The sequence below is a fragment of the Anser anser genome, assembly GCF_964211835.1.
Source record: "Anser anser genome assembly, chromosome: 1".
Taxonomy (NCBI): Eukaryota; Metazoa; Chordata; class Aves; order Anseriformes; family Anatidae; genus Anser; species Anser anser.
This window is the reverse complement of record NC_139720.1, coordinates 3,150,605-3,176,897: the sequence shown is the minus strand read 5'-3', so window position 1 is coordinate 3,176,897 and position 26,293 is coordinate 3,150,605. Positions and strand designations below refer to the sequence as shown.

General features: G+C 47.0%; 1 protein-coding gene across 5 annotated transcripts in view; it reads right to left on the bottom strand.

Annotated features, from left to right (window-relative positions):
* PLXNA4 (plexin A4) overlaps positions 1 to 26,293 on the bottom strand; it is a 423,229-nt gene that overhangs the window by 23,167 nt on the left and 373,769 nt on the right. For all 5 annotated transcript variants that reach the window (XM_083813595.1, XM_083813603.1, XM_083813604.1 and 2 more), the window contains 7 exons: positions 24,361 to 24,629; positions 20,612 to 20,678; positions 18,629 to 18,775; positions 13,412 to 13,571; positions 6,793 to 6,896; positions 3,795 to 3,894; positions 1,901 to 2,091 (listed from right to left, as the gene is read on the bottom strand). In XM_083813595.1, coding sequence (XP_083669721.1) covers positions 1,901 to 2,091; positions 3,795 to 3,894; positions 6,793 to 6,896; positions 13,412 to 13,571; positions 18,629 to 18,775; positions 20,612 to 20,678; positions 24,361 to 24,629 — 1,038 coding nt within the window. The remainder of the gene's footprint in view (positions 1 to 1,900; positions 2,092 to 3,794; positions 3,895 to 6,792; positions 6,897 to 13,411; positions 13,572 to 18,628; positions 18,776 to 20,611; positions 20,679 to 24,360; positions 24,630 to 26,293) is intronic.

The following is a 26,293-nucleotide window of genomic DNA, read 5'->3' as shown; positions in this document are numbered from 1 at the left end:
ATGAGGAAAGAATATTGCTCAGCCCAAGAGGGGAAACAATAAACCCCCAGCCTTTTTGCTCTCTCTTGCTGTGCAAGTTTTGCAGCTGCTTTCCTGCTGTCTTCAGGAAAAAAAAAAAAAAAAAAGGAAAAAAAAGTGTTGAGCTTGAAAAAAGTGTTGAGCTTGTGATCCGAAACAGAAAGCAAAAGCAATTCAGTGGTGGGGTAAGGGACATATCCCCAGACAGTGTAGATCAGCACTGGTCCAATGGTTGCTCTTTTACACCAGCTGGGGCCCTGGCCCGGGGGAGCATCATTTTCTTTTTACATTGTGTGATCCATAAAAGCATCTTAATGCCACGGAGCTGAGAGTGTTCCAAGGCTAAAGGCAAAGCCACTTTATGTCTGAATCTCATTGCAACGCAGAGAGACAGAGTGAGGCTGCGGGGAGAGTCAGACACCATAGGCTGAGGAACAAATGAGCAACTAAAACTTATGGTAGGACTTAAGCACGTAACGGAGAGCTGTCTGATGGGCAAACTCAGATTTGAATGAATAAATGTAATTGTGTTTGTGCCTGTTGACACCCTGACAGGAAATGGTAATAGTCAAAACTTCAGAGAAAGGAGGAAGATCAGGCTGTTTGATTGCTGCTTGGTTTAACCCTGCTCAGAATGGGGTGAGATTATGCTGTGATTAGCCACACCTGAGCCACAGCTGCAGTTTCGACTTCTGAGGTGCATCCAGATAACTCATGTGTCAGAGATTCAGGCATGGGGATGCTCTGCACTGCAGGAGGATGGCAGGATTGTAAAGGGACCCTGTTTGATTATAGTGCCTGCCTCCCCACCTGCCCTGGTCCCTGCTGGGGTACAAAAGAAGAACATTGCAGCCTCCTCATTAATGCAGGCTTCTCCAAGGAAAGCACCACCAATGATGGATCCACAGGGGGGAAGAGCAAATAGTTGTAAAATCACACGACTGCTTTTGCCCACATTTTTGTAGAGCCTTTAGAGAAGAGATAGGTGGAGAACAGTCTTGATAAGAGATGAAAGAAGTTGAAAAGCCTGGGAGCAAGGCAACTGCAATGAGAGCCAGCCACTCCTCTCCTAGGGAAGGGACGGAATGGTGCTGACTGACAGTGAGCTGTTGCTGTGCAGACAGTGGCAAGAAAACCACTTTCTGTGGCTGCCACAGACCCAAAGTCCACTGCAGTAAGTTATAAGCCTCTCCCCTTCAGTGATCTCCACTTGTACAAGTGCCCTCGCCACAGTGCAGCATCCTCAGTTATGCTGAGCACTAACATGCTGCGTCCTTGGAGAATTTTTGCAGGCTGTGGCAGGCACACACATAGGAGGCTGGTTTTTAGCGTTTAGGGGAGTGTGGATTGAACAGATAGGATGTGACCACGTTCACGCCCTGATTCTTCATTTGCTCAGTTTTGATCCAAACTACAAGCCATCATCGACAACACCAGCACATACCTACCCCTGTGTTCACGCTCTCCACCAGACTCATGGCCATGGCCACTCCTCATTGCTCTCCAAATCCCAGTTCCCTTTGAGCCCTTAGCTTCTGTTACTGTCACTGTTTGTTCACGCATTTATTGTTTATTTTTCACTGATCACTCCCTTTGCTCATGACATCCCCACCTCTTGATCCTCCTCATCCGAGACATGCCAGAAGCAGTACCCTTGAAGTTATCATTTCTCTCTTTCTACCATTTGGCCTTCTCATGTCCCTTTCCTGACTTTGCTCTCTAAATTCTTTGCACTCCTCTTGCTCTATTTTCCTTCTGATCTTCTCTCTTTATATCCCCTTTAGCACCCTCTGAGCAGACCTCTCATATCTTGTCTGCAGGAAGTCCCACTGCAGCCTCTAAAATCCCATTCCTCACACTCTTCCCCATCCCAACCGTATACCTTGGTGGCAAGTAGCCTTGTCAGGTAGATCTCAGAAACCATCTTGCTGCCCCGATCACCCTCTTTTTGGTCACCATGCTCATGGTTCTTCACCAAGTGCCACATCTTGACTCCACTCTCAAGGTCAGGGGTGATCATGGGTGTGCGGGAACGGAGGCTGTCCGGGCTGCCCGTGTAACGGATCATGTTTTCTGCAAAGAGAGATGCATGTGTCTCAGGTTAATGGGTTTCACCAAGGAAACATGCTAATGACACATCCCTTGATAGAAGTTCTTCATCAGGGACTAGCACTGTTAGTGTCAGGCACTGCCCAGGACTGTTCTGGGGACAGTACCATCTACTTGTGGTAACCAGTATGGGTTGGTTCAATTTGTTTTACCTGTAGGGGTGTTAGCCATACCAGACCAAGCTTCTTGGCCCTATGGCCAGAGAACAGGTCATTTTACGTAGTCATACTGATGTAACTGATGTGACCTCTTGCCTATCTCCCCATATCCAAACTCAGGAGGAACTGCCTCCCATTCCTCCTATGGCATCAAAGCAACCCAATAACTCCTACCCCACTATCCTCTTCAGTATCTGCTCCAAAATCTTGTTTTGATAGGAAGTAAACTAGAAACCCAGGTGGGCCCACACATATTTCCTCTGCAAGGACTCCATCACCCTCTGGATTCTGTTTCCCTTTGCCTCTGAGTGATGGCATGAGGCGTTCCCCTCCCTCTGACCTTCCAGCAAGGCTCCAGATTGAGTCTTTTCCAACCATAATTAACAGAAGAGTGTTGCACCTTTCTGTATCGAGATCTGCATCAGCCTCATTAATGCATTACCAATCTCTACATATTAATTATTAGTTGGAATATCCTTTTTTTCTCTCTGGATGCTGTTTTCTTAATTGCAATTAACAATCACTTCTGACCCACTACATCTTCTCCTCCCCCTGCATTCTTCCTCACACCCTCCTCCTGAAAAATCAAATGGCAAAAGAATTAAGGAAATCCAGCAGAAATTAACCCCCCTTAAGTCTTCCTTTTCAAAGGTCACTGTGTCTTTCAGTAATTGCAACAACATGGCAAAGAGGATGAATATTAATAAGATCTGGTGGATTGCTTACGCCCTTGCAGAAAGAGAAAGGGGGCTCCTTGGACATTGAGTAACTATACTGTCCTTCAATCTAAAGTGACTACAAAGGATCAGAGATGCTTTCATATATAACAAAAAACACCAATGAACTGATATGATAGCTGCATCCAGGATAAAGGGTGGTTTTGCAGCACTCTGGTTGCATATTAGAGACATTTTTCTTTGCTGTCCCACACCATCATAGTGTCCTGGCTTTACTTACAACTGTCTCATGACATGAGTAAAGTGGGAAAAACAGTGTACTGCTTTGAGATACACTGATAAAAGGCATCAGTAAGAGATTTTTCTTATGTTTCCAGGTGCAAATTCCCTTGGGATAATAACATAACTGTGTGGGACACACAATACCCACACTAAGCTATAGCAGTAGACAAGCAATGCCCTCTGTAGGTTGCTTTTTGTTCCGGAGGCCTCTCCCCTGTGCCACAACAGACCATTCTCCAAGGGCTTTGCCCACTAGAATGACTGAGCTCTTCCACATTGATCTAAAATGTTAATTATTTAGGCTCCTTCTTTTGCTAATAGGGAAGGAGAGCTACTTCCAAGGGCAATCCAGCCACTTAGATCGACATCTTGGACCAGATGCCAAAGTTTTAAACGGCTAAATCCTCTCCTCCTGCCGTCCATCAAGCAATCCTATCAACTAGTCATCTGCCTATTGTTCTCTTTTCTGATGCTTGTCTTGTAACCACCTTGGTGTTTGGGATCTCTCCTTCAGTGCTCTCTTGAACCTTATCAGCACACAGGCTCTTACCATACTTGCTGGCTGAGGTCCGGGACACCGTGGAGTTGTTGACTGCATTGTAGGCAGTGACTTGCTTGGAGACTAAAGCTACCACAGATCCATCTGGTACCTACAGAGAAAAATGGGCCCCGTCAATAAGCTTCTGAGAACTGGCTGAGGAGCGTGCCAAGGACAGCTGGAATTCAAGCAGCAGAGACTGAACTGTAAACCTGTGTCACTGTAAGCAAGATAGAAATTTTGTAGCAAAGCTTTAAATGTTTTCTTCAGTGGGTTTATTAACAAAAAAAAAAAAAGGGGGGGGGGGAATCTGTTGTTGCATAACTAGAAGCTTGGACTTGGGCACTGGGACAACTGACGACAAAGCAGAATGACCCACTCGGATCCTGAGCTAAAGCCCAGGGATGACAACGTGAGTTTTGCTTTGACCTCTAAAACTGACCATAGTCTCTTCATGAGGAGGCTTTCGTGCAGGACAGGAGCATGAGTAGAATAAAACACCTGATTAAGGTAGCTTGTGACCACAGTACTACTTCAGGAAAGGTTAGAGATACTACAGGGTCATTTTTCACAGTGGACAACCATCCACTTACCTGGGAGCTAAGCTGACGAAAAGGCAGGACTATGACACTGAAACAGAAATTAGAGATCCAATTCTCATGAGCAGGGGGAGCCTGGAGAATCTAGATTGGGACTGTGAGCTGGGTAAACATTTTAGACCAAGAGCTATCAGAGTTTAAGGATCAGCTCTCTCGGTCTGCAAATCTCACAAGCTGTTTTTATACTATTTCAGCTTCCAAGTGAAGGAAATTTGTCCAGATCAGCCACTCTTATATGGTCTGACGTGAGTACAAGTATCGGCCTTACTGAGGTGCTGCCGAGATTTCCAGAGAAGCATATTTGATTATGAAGGGAGAGGTGAGTGTGAAGGGAGGCTTCTATGTTATGTATAAATTTAAGTCAAATTAACAATGGTGTAAGGGACCAGAGGAGATTACATCTTATTTAGTATCTTAGGAATTTGGATTTTTGTGGTAACATTATTCAAAATGAGCTTTCCTAAAAGAGACAACATTATCAATGATGGCACAGCCTCTATGGAGGTTTGACTGCACAGTGCCCTAGAGGACTTTCTGAGGCTGGAGAATAGAAATTAACACCAAGGCTCATCTCCTTTACCTTCTGACAACTACAGCTCTGCTAGTCACCTTAGGCAGAGAAAAATAAGTATTTATAAGGAAAAAAATCATCTGAGCTACTTCAAACATCAAGGACGGTGTGTCCCGTAAGGATGGGAAAAATAATGTGAACTTTTCTGTTCTTTCTAACTTGATTGCAGGTACATCTAGGTACTTGGGTCATCTTGAAATATCTACATTTTCTGCTTTGACTGACCCTGCCAACCTTTCCATGCACATGACAAACGCACTGCTGGGCAGACCTGATCACCATGACTTCTTTCTTTTTGCTGTTTTAGAGGGTCTCAGCTGGGGGAAAATACTGGGGCTGGAGGGGCCATGCTCTAGGATGTGACAGGATAGCATTTCAACAGAAAACAGAGCTTTCTGATATGAGCCAGACTTTCCATTTCTCCAGATAGGTGATTCACGTGGGTCCCATATCAGAAATGTTAGCAAGCCAGTGGCACAGAGGAGCCGTATCAGGAATATCTGTGATAAATAAGACATCATAAAAAAGGAGATGGGTGAAAAAAAAATACTGCTAACAACTTCTAACTCTTGTCTGTGTAATAATAATAATTAGCACTTGCATGGCGTTTTTGATCTTCAAAGCACTGCGGAGGCTAATTAAATAGCCCCTCAGCAATCGTGGAAGGCAATTACAGGCTTTTTGTAGTTTTAGCCCCACACTCCAGATGGGGAAACTGAGGCAGCAAGAATATCAGTGAGTGTCCCAGAATGCTCTGTCTGCCCTCAGGACAGCCAAGCTAACCAATGCGGAGCTCAGCACCGCAGCAGCTGAGGACCTGTTCTGCCCCCGCTCATCCATAGACCTGGGAGCTCATTGCCTGGAGCAAACAACTGGAAAAAGCACAGAAAGGAAAGAAAATTATACTTGGTTTGCTGGTGAAATAAAATAGAAACACTGCCCTGTTCCCCTTGAAAAGTCTTGGGGAGTCAACCAGCAATTCTCAGTCAACCTGAAGTGAAAAGTTTTGTTTCCTTTTCAAATTATTGCCTGCTGCTTCCTCAGGTCAGTTCTTAAATGAAAAAAAAAATAAATCTTGATATAAAACACAGATTGCTGAGGTGTGATTGAGGAAATGACAGATTGTCAACATCGGATTAAATGCAATTTTTTTGTTGTTGTTGGTTTTTCTTTTGGTCAAAGGAGGAAAGAACAGGGGGAGCTTTTGACCTAAACTCCATTTTTTTTTCATTGAATCTACCACTTGTGTAAGATATTTTCGGACATCTTTAGCCCTCTCTTATGGATCTCAGTGTAATGCACAGATGAAGAGAAGCCTTGTCCCAAGGCAAGTCACACAGAGATTAAAACCAAAAGTTCCTAGGCCAGTGTCACCTCCATCGCACTGCTGCCTCTAGTCACGCTGCTTTCCTCCTCCTTATTCCAGACAATAAGCCTCCCTCTCCTCCTTTTTGTCTTGTCCATCCTTCTGAACTCTGCTAGCATTACAAGGCCTTTGATGCAGTGGAAAAAAAGGAGAAGGGAAGTGCTTGTTTTCTGTCTGTCAGCATGAGAAATGTTAACTCATGCTGTCCTCCTGACTAACGCTTCTCTTCACATCCTTTGCTCACCAGGGCTGTCCCTCCTTGGAGAGAGACAGACTTATTTCTTCCCTTATCTTCATCTCCAGTGATGTGCACAATGGTTCCTACAGGATGGATGTGCTCAGTTATAGGGGCTCTGCTCGGTTATTGCCCACTTAACTACTGTCTACCTCTGCATCTTGGAGAATAACATTTTACCCTTCTCCTTTTCACTTTCCTGACCGATCTACCCGTTACCCATCCTCTCCTGCAGTTACCTGATAGTGTGCCAGCGTGTTGAGTCTTTTCCAGTCGTTCTCTATCTTGGTTGTGATGTCCTCATCCTGCAGGATCATCCTTGCCCCGCTTGCCTGCCGCCACTCTGCAAGGAGAACGGAGACATTGAACGCTGCCCTGCAGAGCCTCTCAGAGCCTTGTAAGCCCTGTGCTCACAGCCCATGGTGTCACACTTGCAGGCTGCATCCATGTAGCGCCATATCAGTCATTGCCATCGTGCTCCGACTGATGCCTCCAACCACACACAACATATAAATGCATAAATACCCAGAGCCCACGAAGGAGGGAGAGAAGGGACAGAAGAATTATGAAAGGTTAAGATAGACGGTTCAGGAAGTACACAAAAATCATAGCTTTGTGGCAAAGTTCAGAGTCAACTCCTCGGTTATTCAGACCAGTTTCTTTACCCTTGATAAAATAATATTGCTATCACAAAGCCACTTTTGCACATGAACAGCCACCCCTTTAAAGAGTGACACTGAACCATGCAGAGATCAGAACGCAGAGCAGTTGCCTACAGAGGTGAGGGGTCCGAGGCCACTGCACAGCAGCACACAGTGCTGAAGATCATACAGATAAATAAATCAGTGACCAGAGAGCCGTTGTTCCAATGGCAGAGCCAAACAAAGCAAGTCCTGGTGCTTTGGCTCCCTGATTATTCAGTGCTTAACTCATAGCTCACTCCCTGGCTCAGTTTTTTCTCCAGTGTGGCTGCTTCCAAGGCCCACCTGCCCTTGCATATGTTAGCCAAAACAAGTGACATGAGCAAATGAATGTCACTTGCCTCAGGGACAGAAATTAGTCACCAGCCCTCTTTCATTAAGCAGCATGGACATAGACTTTTCGGATATGTGAGATATGTCTAACTCCAAGATATCACCATAGACAGGGCTCCCCTGGGCAGAGAAGTGTCTTGGTCAGTGCAGCACCAGACCCTTTACTGGGACCAGATTGTCTCCATCGGGGCTCACAAAATACTTCTTGCCATTCAAGTCCAGAAGTGATGGAGAGCAGGAAGCCCTTAGCTTTGGAATTGGGACCCAAAGGAGAGAAATGTAACATCACTTGGTGACACCAGCCATGGCTGTGGCTTCAGCACAGCCCACCTGAACCATCCAAAGCTTCCTTTTTGGTGGTTATGTCTCAGTCACCGTGACCCAGCCACACACAGTTTAGCAAGAGCCCAAGCAGAAAGTCTATTCAACTGCTGGAGTTAATTAAAATGAACTCTTGGATATGGAGACATCACCTGCCACCCCTGCTTATTTCTCCTAATATAAAAATACAAGGACCATTGCAAATTTCTTCTGGTTTCAGCAGTTTTCTTATCACATAATTAAAATGCATTGGGAAAGACGCCCTTGCCTTTATTATTCATTTAAATTAGCAGGGAGAGGTCAGCTGCTGTGTTTATTGCTGGATGTTACTTTGGCAGGAGATACTCTGAGAGTAAGCAAAGGTTATGTTGGCTAAGCACTGATCCTAAACTGCCCTTCATTTACTCCGGCTCCTTAGGACCTCGCCGATATTATCCTTGTGATGTCTGAGGGCGATACCCTCTGTCCGTTGCCCCCCCTGGACAGGATCCCCAGAAGCTAACTGGTCCCAGATGTTGTTTGGAAGAGCACAAAATGCTGAAGTCCGAGCTGGGCTGGGAAATGGTGCTTTTACAAAGCTCTGCAGGGTGCCAAAGCCACTTGTGCTGTCACAGTATGTCCTCTGTGTGCCTTCCTCACGGTCTCCATGGTGTCCCTTTGACCTCTCTCCATCAGGTCCCTGCATATTTCCGTAGTCTTCTTTTCTGACTTGTCTTTGGGGAGGGACACACACTCACATAGTGTTTTGGGAGGAATTCACCAATTCTCAGTTGCGTTGGTTCTGATCTGGAAGGTGGGCACAACTTTCCTCACTCTGCTTTTTCTCTGTGCTTGAGGGCTGAACCCCACTGCTCCAGGGCAGCTGGGGACGTTGTGGGAGCCACAGGAAGGTGTCTTCTATGTCTTCTATATCTTCTATGTCTTCTGTCCCACTGTGCACAGACACAGGGGGCTGCCAAGTCCTTCCCCTTGGCCTTCACAAGGAAACGGGCCACGTGAGGAAGAGGAAGGGCCGGGCTTAGTTTGCACGAGATCCACTCCTGAGACAGGGGCAAAGACAAGGGGCAAAGCTCCCTGCAGGGAGGGCTTGGAGCATCTGGCTTCAGTTTCACAGCCTCTTTGCACCAACCAAAACCAAATCACTTCCTCATGCATCTGAGCAACGACCCCGAAAGGACCCCAGGTGTGGACCCCCAGCTCTCCCTAACCGCACAGCTCTCCCCAGTCTCACAATTCCTCTACAGGTGCCACCTGAGGTGGTCACGCAAGGATCTGCAAGGAAATGTGATGGCTGGGAGCAGAGAAGTGGGAAGGGAGGGCACGAAGGAGGGAAAGGTGACCCTGACATCCATATTCACAGAGCTGAGTGAAAAGTGTTAGCTTTGTCCTCGCTGGCAGCGCCCTGTCCCCTCTCTCATCTGATCTGCGCACTCCTCTGCGAGCCAGCACAAAGGAAAGACATACTCCAATCCAATTTGTTACACTTCCACCTTCCGGAGAGGGGGAGGGAGGTAAAAAATCCCATTATCTTTATCAAGCCTTCCAATCAGGAGCAGCGGTAAATGCAAACTCAGGAGACAGCTGCTGTGAAGCCTTTATATTTCATTCAGCAGATAGTGTATCTCTTTATTGCACGCAGGAATTACTTTTTTTTCTTTCTTCTTCTTCTTCTTTTTTTTTTTTTTTTCTTAAGAAACAACCATTCTCTTCAACTTGACTGGGAAAAAACGAAATTCCAGGGGACACCAATGAAGAGGGGTTTGTCTGAGCTGTAGCAATGCCTAGCTAGGGAATGAATCTCTGGGAATATGGGAGATGGGGAGACATCCTCCTGCACCTCAGATCCTACAGAAAATGCTCCACCTCCCTTGTGCCTTCTCTCTGATCCGTGTCACCCTGAAGATGCCCAGTGAACAAGGGAGAAAAGAGCAGCAGAGATTGTTCAGGGGCAACTGAAACACCCAGGAATAGAAGACCTCTCAGCTCACTCCAGATGTCTTCTTCCGAGCTGGTCATCATCAGTTACCCTACCTGTTACAGGCACTTGTGGGTCTCAATGCACGTAATTCATTTTGGTCATCTCTACAAACTGCACAATGCTTCCCACACTTTTCCTAAAGACCTGAAGTCCCATTTGAAGGACTATGAAAAGGTTTGTGGCTGTGCCAAGCAATGGCAAGTGGAACAAATGCATCTAGCTTGCCCATGATCAATGCTTAGTTCACGATCACTTGTGTTCAGGAAGGATTTGTCTGAAGAACCTGGCATGGGCTGCTTTTAGTCCTCCATTCCTAGCAGTAGTTCATCACTTCCCTATGAATTCCACAAAAGATTGGGGTAAGAAATAGAAGAATAAAACCTTTTGTTTCAGCGTTATGGGTTGGAATAAAACCAGCTGGGTGGGAAACAGAAGTGGGGAAGTGCCCAGTAAGCGGTGACCTCTAAGAAAAGAGGAGAAACTCCGCTCTGCTTCTAGCATGGAGAAAAGACCATCATGGTTGGAAAGAAAAGGTTTATATCAGAACATATAGAGATACATAACATATACACTTCATCCCGTATATGCAAGTTCTGTGCGTTACTGTATATACACTAGAGTTAGACTCACTTTAAATGGCTCCTAGAGATTAAACCCATCACATCAGTACTGCACTGCTGGTGAGGCACTGAAAGCTTGCCCTGGCCTGAGTCTGAGCCAGCATTACCGAGTGCAAGGCACTCAACCAGCAGCCCCCACTACCTCAGCAGTCCCTTCCAAAAGGCTCCGGGAAGAGTGAATGCCTCAGCGTGGAGCCAAATTTCTGTTTTGTGATCCTCACACCCTAACGCTTTCCCAAAGATGGGCTATTTTATTGATAGCGAGGGCTTTAAAGAATAATAATAACAGAAGTAGCCATGGTAGAAAGAAGCCTGTACTCTGAGGGCTGCGGTTTGGGTTTTGGACTAAAATGTAACCTCGGGGTGTCCAAAATGAGTGCTTTCAGCTGACAACCCCCTCCATGAGTTGTCTGGGTAACTGCAAAACATTATGACATTTGCGACACGTACAAGTCACTCTGCCTGCAGCTACCCTGCATTTAACAACTCCAAATAACTCATTAGCTTGTTTGCTTTCTTCATGTGAGCAATCTGGCCTTGGTACGGACAGAAAGCCTGGAAAATTGCAACGGTAATAGAAAACAGTGCTGGTGTGTAGGAAACCATCGATTTCAAAGGCAGATGATAATCATCTGCTCCGACCCACTGTTTAGCATGGGCTGGCGGGGCTGATCCAGCCACCTTTGCAATTCTGAGCATTCAGCCTGGGGCAGGTTGATCCTGAGAGCTCTGTGCTGCTTTCTTTTGTCACCGCTGCTTTCTGCTTCCCCCTTGTTGCTTTTGCTGTCCCCAGAGGATGCCAGGTGCCAGCAAATACTTTTCCTGTGAGGAGGCTGGGCAGGAGCTGTGCCTGGATGTACGTGTCCTCTTGTCCCTGCTTCACTCTTGCCAGCCCTGCTCCTCCCACCTTATTAACTGCTGTGCTAAAGGAGCTTGCAACTATATCGTTGCTGGCAAGACTCTTCTCCTAGATGAGAAGATATTAGTTTCTTTTCCCCCTTATGTTTATTATTTATTTTAGCAACTGCATCATCAGTACTAGAGGCTAAACAGATGCTCATCGAGCAGTCTCCTGTCTGTATGGACAAGTCTGTGTCCAGTCCTTCTGGTAGGGATGTAAACGCTCATAAACACTTTCTGGAACTTACTGGTCTTCAGAAGGTCAAAATAACTTACAGCTGCAAAGCTCTGGATGCAAAATTGTCAGACTCCAGTTAAGACCTTGCACGCACACTGTTCTGTACCTTTCAGCTGCCAGAGCTGCCATAAAACTGTGGATTCCAAAGTATTCCTTGTATTTGCAATATGCAGGGAAAACTCCTGCCTCCGAGTATGTATTCATCCCCGCAGTGGAACAAACCACTCTCCACCCACACCCAGCCTGAGACCCAAACCTAATGGGCTCTGTGGTCACCATCCAGCACCACGTGGGTCAATGGATTTGGCTGTAAACCCCATTCCCCCCATTTTCTGTGCTCTCGTTCCCTGCCCTACCTGGCCTGGTGCTCACCCTTGCACTCAGTGTTCCCCTGCTGACTCACAGCAGCTCCAAAATCAACTCAGGTCCTTTTTTTGATGATGTATATGATCTGTTCTTTATTACTGCTGGTTTTGGCAGCTCGTTTTGTTATTCTAACTGCCTTTCATGAGCAGGAATCTTGCTGCAATTTCTGTCAGGAATCCCCTCCTCCCCTACACAAATGCACACACATAAACACACTTAACTTTAATCCCTGACCTCTCATTTCTGCCTCCGTTATTGCTGTGAATTGTTTCTTGGCGTCGGTCCATTCCTCCTCCTTTTGGTTCCTCCTCTACTCTGCCGAGTTTTATAGACGCCATCATTTTCCACTCAAGTCCTTTCCACTGAAGGTCACCAAGGACAAATTCTGGCTGATGGCCTCACACAATACAGCTCTGTGCTAGGCTCCTCATCAATGTCCTGAGCAGACTGCTCTACATCCTCTCATACCAGCCTCCAGGTGTGGTATCAGGTCTGACCCTGGGCTCACCTTCAAATATCTCACTTCCCCCAGTATCCTTGCTCCAGATTTGGGGCAGAAACTGATTTTGGCCCCAAAGGCATCCCTGTGCTAGGCTGTACAGCTCCTGTGTGCCCCAGAGCTTGAAATGCAAGTGAAGCTACTGCAGCTCTTTCCACCCCCCAAGCAGAGCATCTCACGAAGGAGCAAAAAAAGCATGAATTCATAAACAGAGGGACTGATCTTTCCTTAAAACATGAGTGCTGATCTCCTTGTCCTCTGCAAAAAAAGAAACATCAGCAGCAGCTCCCAGCCCTGCTGTTGGTGGAGGGGTGCTGGCAGGAGAGGGAAGAAGTCAAGGGTGAGATGGATGCAGCCCACTGAACGGAGGATGCTTCATCCTCTTTCCTGTGCCCGCATGATGAGAAATTAATACTGTTTGGGCTGTGACTGTCTCAGCAAGAAGACATGCATAATCCAAGCCCTCACTGATCAGAGAAGAGCCAGGAATAAATCTGAGCTGCCTGAACACTTCTGACAACACCACCCTGTGTTTTCGGTGCTCTTCATCCAGAGGATTTGGGCAGGACGTGCCTTTTCCATACCCTTGATCAAGCCAAATTCTGGGCAGAAAATCAGGGTGGCTACTGATCGTTTTAAGTCCTCAAGGTCAGAGCAGTAGAGCTTTCATAAGCCAGGAGTGCACGCATCAATTTATTCAGTTTCTTCTGCCCTCTCACCATTGCTGATGCTCTGCCCAAGTACCAGGGGGTACTCTGAGTTGGGAGAGGTGGCACTTGGCACAGCAAACAGAGTCTTGGTTGAGCTTGATTGTCTCTCCTCTCCCCTCTTCCCTCTCCTCTCTCCCCTTTTTCCCTTCCCCCAGCCCTGTGGCGTTCAGGGCCTGTTGTGCACTCACATACCCAGGTCCATATCAGCAGCTTTGGGCCGGTGGGAGCAGGGCACATTCTTGAAGATGGCATCGAGGATCTTCTCCTTGACCTGAGTGATGGTGTCACAGTTCAGGATCTTCACCGGGATCTCGGGGCTGTTCACGTTGTCAGGGTTCACGCAGCTCAGGACCTGAGAAAGAGGCATGAGACACCATAAATTTCACAGCAACGCAGGTACCCTGTGGTCAAATTCCACAGCAACCTTCTGGCAGGTCCCTGCAACCTACAAGCCAGAGGGATAGGATGGATTAAGGGGAAAAATGTGTACCAAGAGTATTCCGTCCTCTGACAGAGCAGAGGTTTCATAGAGGTCTTTTTCATGCATCCAGTTCTCTGCTGCTCTCAATCTCTTGCCCTGGGGTCATTTCTTATCACTTATCTGTGCCCAGTGGATTAAGGGTAACTCAGGACCTACCTCCCAGATAAGAGCTGTGAGCTCCTAGATGCTACAGCTAGTGATCTGGGGGTAATTTGAGGGGTTTTCTGAACGTGTATCTCATGCCATTTGTCTCTGTGAGGTGAAACTGCTATACCTGTGGGAGCAGTCCCTCAGATTCGAGCCTCATCTCCTTGGCATCTTTGCTATATTTAATAACCGAAAGCCCAAGAGTACCATTTCAGGTTCTGGTGTGATCAGTAAAAATGGCATTCACCTAAGTGGTACCAGACATTTGTCATTGACACACTGTTTTCACAGAAACCATTAAAAATGCAATCAGCCCAGACTCTGGCTGAAACCGACCTGGTATCCAAAGGGTTCTCCAGAGCTTTTCTTGGCCTCTGACCCATTCCCTGCTCCCTAGAGATCTGGCAAGGCAACCTAGTTCTATAGTAGTACCCTTGCATTGCCACCTGCCGTTGACAATTTAGGTAAAAGTAATCTTCAATCTCTCAGCTTTAAGTTGGCCCATCTTCCGAGCAGTCATGGGACAGCCCAAGACACTTCTCAGAAGAATGTTGTTAATTTGAAATGCAGGGATTCTTAAAAATAGATATACAACAAGAAGTCTTATAGCTTTCACATATAGAACAAGAAAATTGAGCCAACTAGAGAGGCCTTTGATTTCTCAGAAGGAGAATATCATTTTCTCTAAAGACTCTGTCCAAGAATAAATGCAAAACATGTGAGGTGGGGAGCGAGAGAGGGATGCTTTAAACAAACACACAGAGTGTCTAATAGCAATTTGCCCACTAACACTTGGGTCTGTCTATGTCAAGTGTTCTGCTCTCTTCAAGTTACAGGAGTGTGAAGTCTATAAACTTTTATAAACTTAACACCTTTGCACTTGGAAGGAGTATTCAGTGGAGCTTCTGGCTATGTAGGGTTATTAAACGTTCCTGTGCAACTTTTACAAGTGCAGGCATGTTAGTTTTGGTGACCTAGACAAATTCTACCTTGACCATAAATTCCTGCCCGTAGTATGCAATAGGTTCTTAACCTACTGTGGGCTCTGAAGGTGGCTTGAAACGGGTGAAATCATATCAGTATAATTATGTATTGGGTCACCAGGCTCCCTTTGGTGCTGTTATGCTCAACTAAGAGGGACTTGTGAAGATACTGCTTACAAAGAGCTCTGTGATCTTTCTGGATGAAAGGGTAGATAAAAATATGAGATATTGATTACATCATAATGCTATTATTTATATGTCACTTCCAGAAGTATTGAAGAAGCATCAGTTCAGATAATAATGACAATGGCACAGATTTACAGTTCTGTGGCATCTTTCATCTCAAAGGATCACAGAGCTATACATAAAAAGCACTGCTGAAATGCATTCAGTGTTGAGGTTATTAGTTGCCCCCCACCCACTACACGTCTGTAGGGAAATGAAATGGTGATGAGAGGCTAGACCAGCTCTTTTGAGAGTGCCAAGGGGGCGTCACATATGGCTCCAGTGACCAGGTTACTCTGCAAGTCTCTGCCATTGATCTGAGCTCACCTAAAGCAGATTGAGCTGATGCCAGTCAGAGCAAACTCTGTGGAGTGATTCAGCACCAATGCAAGCACCTTGGGTTCAGGTCAGTTGTCTACATGAATGCAACTCATGCACTGAATGCTGTGTCAGTGCAGCAAAACAGCGGTGATAGTCATGGGGTCAACATGAAAAGATATGGGCTGTGAGCAAGCGCAATAGTAATCTCTGAGCCCTGCTCTCCCTCCGACTTTTCATGACCTTGGGCCATGTCATCTCACTGAGTTTGTGTTTATTGACCTTCTTCTACAACCTTGGGCTCTTTAATTTTTTGTCTGTCAGCCCTTTCAGCCATGAACTGTCTCTAAGTGTATATAGACATGCAATACTTAGCACAACTAAGCCCTGGTCTCTGCCGTGGATTACTGACATTTAAATTACAAATGCATGGTTTAGGATTAGTCACATGGGGACCCTGGTCCTGAGCTCTCTGCAGCGTTTGGGTGGTTTGCCCGGGGACCAGGATATCAATACAGTTTCTGTCCCAGGGAAAGAAATCTTTCTTTCCTTTCTAGATTAGGCTAAGTAAGGTCCCATGGGGCTAGCACACAGCAAGTCTTGGCAGAGAGCAAGGAGGAGAAGGACCCCCCCAGAGAAGCCAAGCACAAGAAACCCCTCTGATGTCTCGTTCGTGGCTTAACTCCCTGAAAGGCCTTAACCAAACGCAGCTCAAAACATATTTATCTACCCTGGAGTATGTTGTCAGAGGAGATGATCCGATTAGAATCTCAGCGCTGGAGCCACCGAGGTGTGCAGGGACCACACTGAGCATGCCATTGCTCAAGATGCATTGGGCAGCTCCCTCCTGCCACCCCCGAGCACTAATTATCCAATCCTCTTGACAGCTTCCGACACACATCGAGGCCTTTGCTCCTCTGCATTATTTGTGTCAAGAGAAATGAAGCTGATGCAGGAGATGGATAGTCTTTCATCTCCCGGTGAGAGCGGAGCAGTGGCGGTAGGGAGGAGGTTTTTACAGCTAGGCTCTGGTTTGGTGAATGGCTAAAAAATTGTGGATTCTGGCAAAGGCAGATGGTAGCCAGCAGGGATGAAAACTTCTCGTCTTTCATAGATGCAATAATCTAGCTGGGCTTTTAATAACACTACAGACCAGAGATGATGCTCACTGTTAGTGGAGACATTAGCACCAGAGGGTGCTTCTCTGAGGTATACAGCCTGGGAGATGACCTACTGTTTAGCTACTGCACATCTATTCTAGCAAATCACATCCGTAACTACCTTATATTCCCCTGGACTGAAAAATCCCTTGTACATACACAAATTGCTATGCAGTGCAAAGACCTTAGCCCACTGAGGATTGCTTCCTTGGAGAACTATAGGACCTGGCACACAGCAAATTGGAACTATCTGGTCTGGAAAGAAATCAGATCAAAACAATCTAAATTTAGTGAATGAGGTGCATATTGTAAAATCAGTAATTCCAGATGTCTGAAATTGCTCTGTCTGCTTTTGCCTCCTTGGATAAGTCAATTTCTTTGGATTTGCTTTTCATTCAAACCATATTTGAAATCGTGCCTTAAAATATTTGGTCATGATTAATGAAAACTATAGAATAACCCCCTTCCAAAGAAGCCCTGGCCTTGCCTTCCTGGAATAACGACAACAAACAGACTGTTTCAATGTGCCACGTTGCTAGACTTGTGATTTAACTCAATTCAGCAACCATCTAGCACTCATGAAACATGAACAACCCAATGAATTTTAGCTACACGCACTACGAACTCATAGTGGTGACCAGATGCGCTCGGGAGAGAACAGGAGACATTCAGGGAATTCTTATATTACAAACACTGAATCAGTTCTTGCTTTATTTCATTACTATATATTTTTGACAAAAGATGACAGAATAATGTCTGCTTAAAAAAGGTAGGGGAAGAACAAATTATAAGAGAAATAAGGAGAAACAGAAAGGAAAGAATGATCTTATTCATATTCTGTTTCTTCTTAATCTCCTTCACCGAAGCTGATCTCTGTAAATCTGCTAAGATTCCTATCGGGATATATTTGTCTGCTCTTGAGATGTAAGAGGGAGAGCTGATTAACATCACACAACACAAAGCGAATGGAGGAGAGCTTTGTTCAGGCTGATGTATAATTACTACCCTTTGCTGGCTGCTTTATATCAAGCCTAAAAGGATCGGAGGGATTTCCTTCGGTGAAAGTGATCACTCTGTGCCTGCATTTTTCTCCCTTTTCCTCACTCTCTCCATGTAAGATCAGGCCTCCAAATTGCCAGACAACCACATCTAATAGAAAAGAAGCACTGCCCTGGTGATTTAATAGGAAAGTCCCATTTTTAGAATGGAAATTAAATTGCAGTCTCATTTAAGAGTGAAGTCTACCCCCTCATTAGACTTGGATTCAACTGAAGCTAGGCTCTAGATCGTAGTCAGTGAAGAAAAACAGACATTTGTAGAGTCAGCCCACCTGAGCTAAGACCTAAGGAAGGTCAAGGAAATTGTAATTGTATGCCCAGCCTGGGCACGGGGCAGCTCTGCCACTGGTGCTGGGGCCCAGGGGGAGGATGGAGAGAAGGGGGATGAAAATACCTCCAGGTGGTCTCAAGCATGAGGAGGAAGAAACCCTACTGTGGACATCACAGTCCTCCTCCTGAAGATCTTAGGGTGGTGACAACTGCAGTGACAACCCCAGCTTCTGCTGGAGGAAGACCACTACCTTTGACCTTAGGAGTTGGAGGGATGGGCATCACTCCAAGGAAAAGGGGTAGACGTAAAAAATGGTTTGCCTACCAGAACAGAGTAAATTGTTCATATCTATTGTCTACACTTTCACAGGCATTTACATGACCCAAGGTTCACATTTGTCTTCCAGTGCTCCTGGACCTCACCTAACCCAGTCAATGGCAAAGGACTGTCAGCCTAACCTGCAGTGAGAGCAGACCTCTTCACCCAACAAACAATGTCCTTGGGGAAGTGGAGATGGTCTGGGCATGGGATAGGGCACAGTGGAGGTAAATTGGAAGCAGTTGTCTTTGCAAACTGAGAGTTCAGCCACAAACTTTGTTGTGACAGGGAATGCAACTAGTGGATCCTCATCAGGGTTATCCTGCTGGGTTGCAAGAAGAAATTGTTCAGGTGGTCAACATACCCTTCACTGACTTCTTTCCTCAAAATTCCCTTTTTCTAGAAGAAGGTGGACAAGCTTATAGGAGAACATGCTCAGAGCACTCACCAGTGTCTTGTAGTCTATCTGCTGTCGGATAAGCTTGTCCTCACTCAGCGAGTACCGGGCCTCCCCAGTGATTGAGTCGATGGGACCCTTTTCCATCTGCTGCTTGATGGCACAGAACAGGGAGAACAGAGGTTCACCGGCACACTCCTGCAGGGATGAGAGTTAACAACCAGGTCAACCAGGAGGGACAGAGGTGAAAACCTGGATCCCCAACCCATATAGCATATCCGTGATTGCTGCAGCTTGCCACCCCAGTGACAAGTCAATCACTGGGTGAATTACCATGTGATTCCACACCAGCCCATGTGTCCATCAGGTTCTCCCAGAGTTCTCAAGAAATAACAACGAACCATCCCCAAAACCACACTTGTTGGCCATGGGTAGCTCATGGCATGATAGGCACCTCTGTCTCTCCTTTGGGTGTCAAGTCACTGCCACTGGGCCAGAGCTTTGCACCAGAGCAGGCAGTGGGACGGGTCCTGGAGGACCTCGAGGCAGGGCTTGGCAGGGTTTAGGACCACTGGTGCCCCATCCTGGGTGTCTGGGCAGAGCCCACACTCTCCCTGGGCACTCTCATGCTGGAGGCAAGCAGGGATGCTTGGGCAGGAGCAGCTCCTGACCCAGGGGAGATGCACCCCTGGAGCTGTGTGGTTGCATCGGTGATGTTGGGTGTGTAGGGTCCAGGCTAGGACAGCAACAAGGAGCCCACAGGCAGGGCCAATAAAGCACCTGCTGCCCTCATGTCCCATTCCCTTCATTCACTCCCAGTCCACTCTTCCCACACCTTTCCTGTCCTCTCCTCTCTTGCTGCCCTCACTCTGCACACTCATGTCCATGCACCCCTCCTTATTCTTTCTTCTTTTCCCTTCTCTTTCATGCCTCTGTCCTTCCTCCCCTCCTTCCCACCTTGCCCTCCCCTCTTGTGCTGTGTCCCAACTCACTGAACGAGGTCATTTTCCTCTAGTGTAAATCCCAGCAACAACAAATTAATAATCTGAAGCCAAGTGGCCCCTTTCTCAGTTCCTACACCTGTCTCCCACTTAATTAGCTTATCTGCCAGCAACATATTGCTAGTGTGTGCCTGTCTCTTGCCCTTATCAGGCCACCACTCAGGCTAAGGCAAGAAGACAAGTAGCTGAGTGGGGGGGAAGACTATTATAAAAGTAGTGCTTTAAAAAGTCACCTCCTTGTATCCTTTCCTTTCAGCTGCAAGTGGGAATCTGATACTAGAGCCACTGAAATTACCTTCCAGGGACCTTCAAAACTTCCCCATGCATTCAGACTGGTTGTTCCTGGGGTTTGGGAAGGTTCAGGGGAATGGGACTGGTTTGTAAAGCTTTGAATTTCCAAGCAGAGGGTGGCTATCCTGTCCTAGTGGTGTAAGATGAGGTGTAGGGAGATCTAGCAACAGTGCTGAGAGTGGCAGGAAGGTGAAAAGTCACCTCTCTCCAAAAGGCTTGGTCTGAGTATGGTACAAGAGCAATTATCATAGAATCATAGACTGGTTTGGGTTGGAAAGGACCTTAACGATAATCTGATTCCAGCCCCCTGCCATGGCAGGGACACCTCCCAGCAGCCCAGGCTGCCCCCAGCCCCATCCAGCCTGGCCTTGGGCACTGCCAGGGATGGGGCAGCCACAGCTCCTCTGGGCAGCCTGGGCCAGGGCCTCACTACCTTCACAGTAAAGAATTTCTTTCTAATATGTAATCTACACCTTCTCCTTTGTAGTTTAAAGCCATTCCCCCTCATGTCCTATCCCTACACCCCCCCAGCAAAGTGGTCTCGAAGGATGAAAGCCTCTTTTTTATTACCTATCACCCAAAAGAGACCTTCCAGAAGTAATGAGAGGGCTCAGAGGGTGTCGCAGGTCATTTCACTCTTTTGCTGGTGAGTGTCCTGCAAAGTCAATGCTACCCCAACTAAACCCTGCCAAGAACCAATGCATTAAAGCATCTGTTCATCCAGGCCTGCAGCTTCTCTTACCTTAAGGAACTTGTACAGAAGGAAGGTGAACCAGTTGGTGAGCATTTTCTCAGCCACGGACTCTGTCCTAAAATCAGACCAGGACAAAAAAAACAAATTGGAAATGAGTTAGTCATGTTAGCTATATCAAAGGGCTGGTTGAAAGATTGGCAGTGTGCATCTTAATGCCCAGGTCTCTGAGCCCCTTGGAAAGTCAGGCATGGCACCATCAGGATTAAGCACATCCCAGAGTCTCTATTTTAGCTTTGGATTTAGGAAACCTTCAGGCATGTCCTTACTGCCATAGTAATTCTCCTGTGACTAAGGAAGTCCTTGCATGTCTGTTCTGCAGTTTGTCCATCAACGAAAGAGAGATGACAAGTTAGGAATCCTTCTCAGAGATGCTCAGGGAGGATAAATCTATCAAATATGAAGGGCTTTTATCTGGTAATGATTATCTCCCTGGTATTTGGGAGTGATTATACTCCCCAATGTATCAATGTGGCACATTCACAGAACTACTCCTGTAGCCCTTGAACTCTATCCTCAACCAAGCAAAAATCCATCCTGAGTCTTCAGGGCGAACTTTTCCTGCAGAATCACTAACTTGGACTTGTTAATTTGGTTTGGACACCAGGAGCACAGGATAAGCTTGTGTTGGCTCCAGAACACACAATAATTTTGGTCAAGAAAAAAACAAGAGTCCTTGCTTGAATGAGTAAAAGTGGGATTTGCTAGGCCACCCGAGGGTTCTTGCTTAGGGATGCAGCTTGCATTTTAAATTCCCTAGTCCTTCCGCATAAAGTTGGCCTCATTTCCTCTGCCTACAGCAATCATTGTTCTGTCTCTGTCTGGAGTTGCCTCTGTCCAAACCAGTCTGTTTTCTTGTATTCCCCTCAGTCACGGTCACCTAGCCACTGTTCCCCATTGATCATGGCATGAACCTCAAGTCCAGTACTCTCCACACTTTATCATCCTCGCAGAGGATGTTAAATTTTTGTTGCCCAGGCAACTTTGATCTCTTTGGGTCTGTGGATGTCATCTCTGACATCTCCTTGTGCTTTCAAAGCTTGACACAGTGGAGGTGTCTTCGAAGTTCACTGCCTCTCCTTCTAAAGGCCACATTGCATTTCCAAAAAATAGGAGTACAGTTAGAAAAGAGCTAGAAGAAGGGGGAAAAAAAAAGGAAGAAGAAGACAGGAGAAAACACAAATGAACAACCAGGGAAGACAAAGAGATGGAGAAAGGGAAAAAGAAAAGAGAAGATCAAGTGAAGGGACAACTGGAAGAAGGCAGTGCCATCCAGCATCAGAGGAGAAGCACAGAGAGGAGGCTTGGGGACAGCTGGGGGGAGGATGCCAGCCAGGCTGTAGGACTCAGGGTGTCAACTGGCACTGAAGCCTGGTCTCTGCCCCTGGCTTTGCTGCCCTGAATGCCACGAAGTGCCTACTGCTCTTTTTTTTTTTTTTCCTTGTACTCCATGGTGGGCTCTGTGCCAGAAGAAATTCTCCCCAGCAGGCACCACAGACCTCTCCTCTGCCTGAGCCATCCATCATCATCAGCTCAGGGCCCTTCAAACACAGCTTTCAGCAGTGGCAAAGGCCATCCGTATTCAGTAGACTCCCCCTAGTTTTCCTTCAGGTCCTGGCTTGAATGAGAAGGGTTGGTTCAGACCATGGAAAGGAGAGGATGAATGTCATCCTAAAAGGAGAAAGGGCTGATTTCCCTAAGCAGGGAAAGTATATTAATCGCAGAGCAGTAGATTTGTAACTCAAGGTTTCCCATACAACCCTGGCATTTAGACCTTGGATCTGGCCAGGAAGCACAAACCCAGACTCGTGCCCTTTATGACACCATTTCTGTTGTCCTGCTCAGCCCTGCCTTCTGGTTTTAACCATCTCCCAAAGCCAATGCCCAGGAAGAGACAGGAGATCCCACGATGCAGCTAAAGAAGACTCCACGTGTCCACATGTTCTGAGGTGACTCAGAAACGAGAAGCACAGCAGGGCAGTCCAAATCTCAGGCAAGATAAGGCAACAGCCTATTTACTCACCTTAAAGACCAAGTATATTATACGGCCTGTTCTTTGCGATATAAGTAAAACACAAATCCAAAACAAGGATTACGAAACATGGGATCTTGCTGCCCTTATGAAGCTTTCTGGAAAATCCACGCTAAAATCTATTGATAGTGCAGCAGTGAAACTTTAATTGTTTGCTGGTTTTTGGTTGCGGATGAAATGGAGAGAGATCTACAGACACACTTGCTGGAAGGGGAGGAAATGTGGAGAGGATGCCAGGGGGAATGTCGAGCGTGCCACCGGCCTGCTGGGGCTGGCTGAGGTGGCCTTGCGGGGGCTACGTGGCCTCGGCCACCCCCCCAGCATCCCGCCTCTACCACCTGCTGCGCAACGCGGCAGGACGTGCCACGACCCCCCGGCCTGCCTCAGGCTTTCTGCTTCTTCGAGCTGGCGTTGGAGCAGTGCCGGCAGCTCTGCAGGAGCCGCTGCTACGGCGAGGCGGAGGAGGCGGCGGAGGACGCCCGCCGCTTCTTGGGCGGCTCCGGGGTGCCGCTGGGCGAGCCCCTGGGCCTCCTGCAGGCCGCGGTGAGGCTGAGCCGGGCGCTGGCCGATTTTTGTTTTTTTTTTTAACTGCATGAAGTTCAACAAGGCCAAGTGCCGGGTCCTGCACCTGGGGCGTAACAACCCCAAGCAGCGCTACGGGCTGGGAGAAGAGTGGTTGGAAAGCTGCCTGACGGAGAAGGACCTGGGAGTACTGGTTGATAGTCGGCTGAATATGAGCCAGCAGTGTGCCCAGGTGGCCAAGAAGGCCAACAGCATCCTGGCTTGCATAAGAAGCAGTGTGGCCAGCAGGTCTAGGGAGGTGATTGTCCCCCTGTACTCGGCTCTGGTGAGGCCGCACCTCGAGTGCTGTGTTCAGTTTTGGGCCCCTCGCTACAAGAAGGACATGGAGGTGCTCGAGAGAGTCCAGAGAAGGGCGACCAAGCTGGTGAGGGGTCTGGAGAACAAGTCTTACGAGGAGCGGCTGAGGGAGCTGGGCTTGTTCAGCCTGGAGAAGAGGAGGCTCAGGGGCGACCTTATCGCTCTCTACAGTTACCTGAAAGGAGGCTGTAGAGAGGTGGGGGTTGGTCTATTCTCCCACGTGCCTGGTGACAGGACGAGGGGGAATGGGCTAAAGTTGCGCCAGGGGAGTTTTAGGTTGGATGTTAGGAAGAATTTCTTTACTGAAAGGGTTGTTAGGCACTGGAATGGACTGCCCAGGGAGGTGGTTGAGTCACCATCCCTGGAGGTCTTTAAAAGACGTTTAGATGTAGCCCTTAGTGATATGGTTTAGTGTAGGACTTGTTAGTGTTAGGGCAGAGGTTGGACTAGATGATCTTGGAGGTCTCTTCCAACCTAGACGATTCTGTGATTCTGTGATTCTGTGAAGAAAGAGGAATGTCTTTCAGGGGAAGGAACCCTGTGCTGGGAAGTCTTGAATGAAGCCCGAGAGCAGCAAACCAGCAAGGGAAAGCAGTTCAGCTTTCATTCAACCCTACTTGCCTTATTCTAACCTGCCTGTACACAGCTTCATGCCAGCCCTACAGGGCCATGTGAGCTGTGGCTGTACACCATCCTGATTTCATACCCTGCTGCAAAAAAAAACAAAATCAAGCTAATTTGTCCTTTTCCTCCAAAATGGACTATCATGCTCATGTTAGTGGGGCACAGGTTGCCCTTCCCAGCTTGGTCTAGCCCCAGGTATCTTTACCTCCGGAGAAGCAGCTTGGGGTGGTTCTTGCTCTCCAGATTTTTGTCTATGAGGTCAGCCAAGAGCTGCTTGAGGACATCCGTAGCATACTCCAGCTTGCTCTGCAGCACTGTCATGATCAACGAGGCCACATTGCCACGGTCCCGCATGGAGAAGCTGCGCTGGGACTCCAGCGTGCGGATGAAGGACAGCAGGAAAACCTTGTTGTTGATGAGCTGCGCAAAGAGCTTGAGGCCTTTCTCCACCCGTTCCTGCCTGTAGCCAGGGACCTGTATGAGAAGACAAGGAGTTTATACCTTTCCCTCACTACCTACTGTCAGGTCATTCCCAAAAGGGCTGTACACCTATTGGTACTTCTCTGCCCTCAGCCCTCCATCTCCTCCAACTGTACACTTCAACATCAAGCAGAAGGCAGATCTAAGACAGGAAAAGGGAAGAGCTGCCTCAAACAGCAAAGACAATTTAAAAGAAAAAAAAAAAAATCTAGAAGTCAGGTAAGCACTTCCTTCTGCTTTACAGGATAGTCCTGTGAAAAGGAAGCGAGTCCATACATCATCTGAAGATTAGGAAGCCAGAGGGACCTCCTAACCACAGCCAGATGATTATTTTCCATCCCTGCATCCCTGAACATTTAGCGGAGATAGCTAATGCCTGGATGTTGTACCACAGCATATTGTGTTTTTATTGCAGTCAGACTGAAATCTCACTCTGTCTTCCCCTAACACCTCTTTTTATCCCTGCAAGAAACCTGCTTACAGAGAAAAACAGTGTAAGTCAATGCTGGAAAGGTTATGTAGGTCTCCTGTTGGTCTGACCTGTCTAGGTCTCCTTCCCACCACATCCCAGCAAGTAACCACACATCAGCTGTCCTTCAGTAGCTGCTTGGGTACAGGGAAGGTGCAACGTGGGGACTCCAGGACACAGGTTTGGGGGTTCTGCTTCAGGGAGCTGGGGGGGTAGTAAGAATGTGAGGGGAGAAAGAACTCCAAGAGTCATGTTTTGAGGAGATGAAGAGATACAGTTGAGGTGGTGAGCATGGAGATGTGTCTTGGTTTGAAAAACTAGATAGAAGATGGTGTGAGAAGGCAAAAGAGCTGGGACCTATTTTGGAAGTCCTACTGCGGTGGGATCCCAGGGCTTGGTAGGTGAGATGGTTCAGAGGCAGGGAGGTTGGTAAGGCTCTGATGTATTTCTCATTTGTGAGAGGCTAGTGAGCTATCTTATAAAATAAAACAATTTAGAACCTCAGCACTGGAGCCTCGATCCCACAATCTGCAGTGGGCACTACCCTTTCCTGCTCTTCTGCCTCTGGATCAAAATAAAACCATACTCTGTGGGTATACTACATCCCTTTATCTGCTGCACCAGTGTGGTCCTAAATAGAGAACTCCAAACTCATTCCTTCATGTCACTGAAGCTCTTTCAGCCCTTCAGAAAGCTTCCCTGGAAGCTGGAAAGTCACAACTCAGAGAAACACATGCTACTAAGGCATGTATTCATGAAACCTCCCAGTTTTGGCACTTTAATCCAAAACAAGTTGGCATGCTTAAACAACCGAGTAATGCAAGTCCCCTTAAAGAATCATTACTTTTTTATTCTGGAAATTGGAGATCTTAACTCTTTTTGCATACAGCAAATAAATTACTTAGTAAATAGCTTGAGACAACCAACCAGCCAACCACTACCACCCATCCTGCTAATAATTATTTTTAACTCACTTGCTTGAACATTTAATATTGTCTATCCCCAGGTTATTATGGAGAAATAAAAAAAATAACAAGAGAAGTATTTTGTAGCGCATCTGGAAGCAGTTAATTAGCAAATGAGCTGGAAATAAGTAAGACCTGCTCACTGCAGGATCTCTGTTGGGGCCTTTTCCCAATAAATATAAACTCCTTCTAGGTGCTACAGAGAAAGGAGCAGAATGGAAACT